Source organism: Salvelinus alpinus, chromosome 25 (genome assembly GCF_045679555.1).
Source record: "Salvelinus alpinus chromosome 25, SLU_Salpinus.1, whole genome shotgun sequence".
Lineage (NCBI taxonomy): Eukaryota > Metazoa > Chordata > Actinopteri > Salmoniformes > Salmonidae > Salvelinus > Salvelinus alpinus.
Window position 1 is genome coordinate 39589119 of NC_092110.1, and position 6362 is coordinate 39595480.

The 6362-nt window shown below is 42.1% G+C and overlaps 1 protein-coding gene across 1 annotated transcript; it reads right to left on the reverse strand.

The window, feature by feature from the left end:
- Window positions 1–246: 246 nt before the first annotated feature.
- Window positions 247–2344, reverse strand: LOC139553939 (complement component C1q receptor-like). Its single transcript, XM_071366735.1, has one exon. It carries the CDS (start codon window positions 2079–2081, stop codon window positions 351–353), a length of 1731 nt encoding a protein of 576 aa, XP_071222836.1. The 5' UTR covers window positions 2082–2344; the 3' UTR covers window positions 247–350.
- Between the last annotated feature and the right edge of the window lie 4018 nt (window positions 2345–6362).

Sequence of the window (6362 nt, forward strand, 5' to 3'; positions counted from 1 at the left end):
ATTCGTAACATATGAATTGTAATTCATAACATCTCATACGAAAGGGATGATAAAAATCCACAATGAATACCATATGAAACATAACATATTATACTAAATTGAGTTTTTCTGATGTATGTACGTACAGAATATTGGGAAATACTCTGAGACCAGGTTGTTATGATGATTAAATACGATTGTAACCTTTATGAATAATCATAGAAAACATGTGCTTTTTTGAAGCACAGTCAAGGATCTCAAACATAATTTAAAAAAAACGTTATTTTATTAATAACACCTTTTATTTATATATTCGTAGATAATGCAATGTCAGAATTATATTGTTTTTACATTCCCGAGTTGACACTATTTCACGCCGTGCTTTCAAGTGACCCGTCAAATTGTTCTAACTGAGTCTCTATACCAGAAGCCACCCAACAATAACTGTCAGCAGTGGCGATTTTCTTCCTCGCTTCTCTTTTTGAACGACTACATCGAAACATGACAATACCAGAGGTTACTGCAATTAGAAGAAGTAGTGGAACAAGAGAAGCAATAATGCAAATAAACAGCCACGAGCTCAAAAAAGAGCCATTCTGCGTAAACCAACTCGTTCCGGTGGTTTTGCTGGATGGCTCCTCGCGCGTAATAGTGCCTTGAGGTGGTCCGTCGGTGAACTGAGGCTCGTTCTGTAATTCAACCTTAGATATGGTTATAGTGTCAATGGTCTTGTCGTGTTGGTCGTTGTCTCTATAAACATTTGACGTCTCAGCAGTGGAGACAACAGTCACATCTCGAACGCAGGTGATTCCATTAGGGTGTAACCGGAAGTGCTGATGGCAAGCACACCTGAAACTACCAATGGTATTAGTGCATTTGTCCTCGCATCGATTACTGAGGCATTCATCTATATCTATACACGTATGTCCGTCCTCGGACACAGTGAACCCTGCGATGCAATGGCAGGAGAAGGATCCTTCAGAGTTAAGACATATTTGTGGACATCTAATTTCAGTGCACTCGTCTATATCGTGGCATTTGCCCTCAACCATTCTGTAGCCTTTATTGCACTTACATGTGTAACTACCTTGGGTATTGATGCAATGATCACCGTCGCAGGAATTCATTTGGCATTCATCAACATCGATACAACCAAATTGGTCTTTATCCAATTGGAAGCCGCTTGGGCATACGCAGGAGAACCCCGTTGGTCCTGTTAAGCATTGGTATTGACATGGAGAACTGTGACAATATTTCATTAAGTCACAAGATACTCTGTCCTGTCCTAACACATAGCCGTCCTTGCATCCACAACGAATACCACCGGCGTCACTATCAAAGCACACATGATCACATCCACCGTTTCTATAGCCACAACGCTGTTTATCCGTGGCGCAAAACGGACCGGGGAGAGTCCAGCCATAGACACCATCCGTTAATTTACAAATAGAAGAGTGGTCGTTGCCATTACATCGTATTTCAGCAAATGTTCCAAATGGAAACGCAGTCAAGTTACTATCCCCATTTAATGGATTTTCTGAGAACGGGAGCTTGTAATTCACTTGCTCCCCTCCTGCCAACAACAAAGGTTTACACATGCCCTTGAAGTAGAATTTGCACGCGTAAAAAGCCTTTTCTTTGCAAGATCCATCCGTCCATTTTAATTCATTGTGACCGGATGAAGAATAGTATACCAATACGCAACGCTCTTCTGTGCAGGTGCTGCGAGGTTCCTTCTCCCAGTTGGAATATTGGGAAGTTTCACTTCCAGATATCCACTTAAAACCTCGGAGACTCAAGCCCGTTATAATGCAGTCCCCTTTATGTAATTGCAGTCCGATCCAACATTTGTAGTCCAAATTGCGATGTCTTAAGTCGATCTGTGTAAGGATTGATTGAAGCTCCGCTTCCTCGGATTTGTCTTTAGTTGTTACCAAGTAACCCCCGTTATCTACACATTTCATACGAGCGTCTTCGAAGCTGACTCCCTCCATATGAAAAGTGAAACAGGCGTTGGATGTGCACACGGTTGCTTCTCCGCCAGTGTCTGCTCCAGTGGCTCCCCAGACAGAGATTTGCAGTAAAAGTAGCAAAAGCATCATTCCCACATAATCCAACAACAACCATTGATTTAAATATTTTATATGCTACATTTATGCCTAATTTGCAAACGGATGACAAATTAGGCTCTCTATTCCCTGCCAAAGTACAACGTGTTGCGACTTTGAATTGTACATTCAAGCTCCTGCATCCTGTTTTCTATATACACTTAAAACGGGAATTTTTTTCCCCAGTTGGTTTTTGTCTCCCGCTGAAGCAAGTTCCGTTGTGGAAAACCAAAACAATAGCAGCACACTCATTGTTTTGACTTGTTATCCAGATGGCTCCCGTGCTGAGTAAACGTAATGTCAGACTGCTTGTTTATCCTATACAAAGTCACGTAATCATCTTCCAGCTGGACAAAAACAACAACCGAACTGCATCAAATAATGTATAGCTTGCAAAAAAATGAAAGCGCTATAACATGGCATTTTAATGATTTCCCGATGTATTAATTCATATGAAAATAACGATTTGTTTGTAATAATTTGTCATATTATATTTCTTTCATTTTCGATAGGCTATAGTTGTTGATTTGATTATTAATTTAGTTAATTTAGTTATGTGAAACGACTAATCTCATTTAAATTGAGAGAATTAAGCCTTTCATTGCAACACAGTCTCACATTCAATTCGCGCATATATGTACAAAATGTATTTCAGCAGATTTCGTGCGTTTTTCTGCATTTTTGGGGTGGTTCAATTCGTTTGAAAATACACGAATTTCCGTGCTACTTAATTCGTGCGAAAATACACGAATTTCTGTGCTACTTAATTCGTGCGAAAAGACACGAATTTAACCAGTAGGCGACACAAGCCGTTGCAACAACCATGTAGACGCGATAATGTGTCTTTCATTTTTGTTCTTCTTAATGGCTAATTCAACGTCATGAATATACAGAAATGTTGTCTTTGTTTAACCATGTTTTAAAATGTGTTGTTGTATGCCTATATGTACTGTTTTAGACTTGCTGAACAGAATTTGAGAAAAGACGCACATTTAAGTGCGACTTAATTCGTGGGAAATATTGTTTTATTAATGCCAATGCTGTTTTCTGTGCTTGATTTCGCTTAATACTTTGGATACTGGTGCACTTGTAATCAGAACGCCTTTTTGTCATGTAGGCAACCATACACGATTTTCTTCATAACCCATTTCATATTTCGTGGAGCCTAAATTACACCATTTTCTTCATAATGCATGTATTACATGTGAATGTAAAATAATGAATTATGTTGGCTTACACTTATGGCCTTTCCAAGGCCTTTCCATACCTTAAGGGAACATTTTAGCACTCGCCATATGGTTAGTGAGAAACGCCACTTGCAAATGTAAGGTCCCTTACTAGACGTCCTGCAACGTTTCTAAAATTCGTGGACGGCGTCCGGCCGTGCGCGGGGGAGAGATCTTTCAGGAAGTCATCAAACTAAATCTCTCGGACGTTCGGTTTCCGTTTTATAAAAATAACAAATTTTGGTCATTTTTCCGCAGTCTCGGAAATTCCCACCAGAGGGAAAATAAATAATATTGCAAATGCACAAGCACATTGCAAATGCATGTGGCCTTTTCTCCTAAACGGAAAATATTTCGAAGACGTAATGGACAGTTGGCCCCGAACAAGATGGCGTCGAGGCATCAACGCTTTTTGAGTTATGGCCATTTTTCTGGGATTAAAGGTCAAAAACGCAAAGTAGGGTGCTAATTTGACCGCTTCACGTCAAAGTACATAAGCATACGGTGTCAGGAAAAAAAGAACCAGCCATTTATCTATCGTAATTTAAGAGAAATCGTACATTGACAAATTGGTCATGTTCACAAAAAGGAGTTAAAAAAAAAAAAAGTTACAGATCCAGTTGCAGTGTGTTCAGACGAACATTTTTTAAGTGGGTCTCGAAGCTCTGCCAGAATTCTGTGATTTTATGTGATTTTATGACATAACACACACTCATTTAACCCTCTGTAAATAAGTCAGTTCTTAACATAAAGACTTAAACCTCAACATTATATAAGAGCCTACCCCAAGGAGGATATGTGTTCACTTTCAGCTTCCTATGTCAACCGGAAGTACCTTCAAATGGTGCCATAGGGTCAGTTTCGAAGGGTTAAAAAGGTCAGATCTGCCTCCCGGGTGACGCAGTGGTCTAGGGCACTGCATCGCAGTGCTAGCTGCGCCGCCAGAGTCTCTGGGTTTGCGCCCAGGCTCTGCCGCAGCCGGCCGCGACCGGGAGGTCCGTTGGCCTAGCGTCGTCCGGGTTAGGGAGGGTTTGGCCGGTAGGGATATCCTTGTCTCATCGCGCTCCAGCGACTTTTGTGGCGGGCCGGGGGCAGTGCGCGCTAGCCAAGGGGGCCATGTGCACAGTGTTTCCTCCGACACATTGGTGCGGCTGGCTTCCGGGTTGGAGGCGCGCTGTGTTAAGAAGCAGTGCGGCTTGGTTGGGTTGTGCTTCGGAGGACGCGTGGCTTTCGACCTTCGTCTCTCCTGAGCCCATACGGGAGTTGTAGCGATGAGACAAGATAGTAATTACTAGCGATTGGATACCACGAAGAAAAGGGGATAAAAGGATGGAGTGAAAAAGTACGGTGCTTAAAGACACACAAAGCCTGCAATGGCATTGCCATTATCTCCAGGCCGTGCCGAGTTCAACGAGATGCCCCGCTTGACCGTAGCTAGCTCGGTCTGAGTGCAGCGACAGGGACAAGAAGAAGGACCCAAATGACCCTTTGACCTCAATTTCATATTCTTTTGCTTTTGGGAGACAGAGAGAGAACCGTTAAGGTTAGAAGCACAATTTGACCTCAGGAACGTTCCTAAGGTCCTCCCGATCTGTGCAAGCCTAACATTGACCGTGTGGCATTAACCCTTAATAGTTAAAAGAAGGTGTTTACATCAAACAGTTTACAATGACATGTCTCCCCATAGGAGACATGCCTGCTCCCCTAAATTCAACCTGAAGCCTATGTGGGTTAATAATGCCTTATGAACCTGTCTTCGATGACAATCCATCAGGCCACTATGAGGTCTACCTGTGTCGATTCTAAGCTTCCTGGAGCAACCGGAAGTGGTTAAATCACCCTAAAAGTGTTTGCCATACCCAACCTGCAGTTTGAGAGAAATAGTGCATTCAACCCTATGTAAATCAGTGAGTTCTTAACGTATAGACTTAAAACTCAGGATTCTGTAAAAGCCCACTCCAATGAGGATATGTGTTTACTTTCAGCTTCCTGTGCCAACCGGAAGTGCCATAATTGGTGTCAAAAGGGCTGTTTCGAAGGGTTAAAAAAGTCAAATCTTTCCAAAACTTAATATATGTGAATAGGAAACCCTCATGAACTGTAAATCAGTCATTCATCCCATCAGATTTCAAGGAAAAATTTACACACCCACACAGAAAGGATGGAGTGACACACTGAGGGGCTTAGAGGCAGACAGTGCCTGCAATAGTTACTTTTGTTTGAACTTTTAAAGAACCGTCAGACCTAGAGTTCTGAAACTTTACAAACCTGTTCTAGAGCTCAGGTCGATTAAGCACGGTGAGTTATGTGGCTCTAGAAGGTTCTCGGACCGATAAAAAGCCTCGGTGCATTTGCATTGACTTCAATTCATTTTGAGCATTACAAAATGGTGACATTTAGAAAAGTCCCAGAGTTGCACGACTAGGTGCATTGAAACCGGCTCGGCCCATAGAGACGGACCCCGACATTTCTGTCCGATAGCTCATTCAAGGACCCCGTAGCAAGGCATTGAAAAAAGTGGAATTTCAGCACCAATTAAGGTTTTGCTCGGGCACCGAATGACCTATCGAGCCGAAACTTGGGATTCGAGGTCACCTCACATAGGGCTAAAAATAATGTGAAAACTGGACCCGCAGCTAGAACATAACTACCTATTATTTGTTTTATTATGGTTTAAATGGAAGGCGCTGTGAATTTTGGGCCTGCTCTGAAATATGTGATAGTTGGCTTCTAAACGAGTTGGAAAAAGTGAGTTTGGAGTCAGATGGTATCAGTTTGGTGTCTGAAAATATCTAATTGGCTGATGGACACTGACTTGCTAGTTGACTTTTGTGCATTTGCAATATGTTTCAACAGTGAAAAACCACCAAAATAGCATTCTGAAATTACCACTAAAAATGACATCACCATAGCCGTGCCGAGTTCAACGAGATGCCCCGCTTGACCGTAGCTTGCTCGGTCTGAGCGCAGCGACAGTGACAAGAAGATGACCCTTGACCTACATTTCAAGTCTTTTGCTTTTGGGAGACAGAGAGAGAACTGTTAAGGT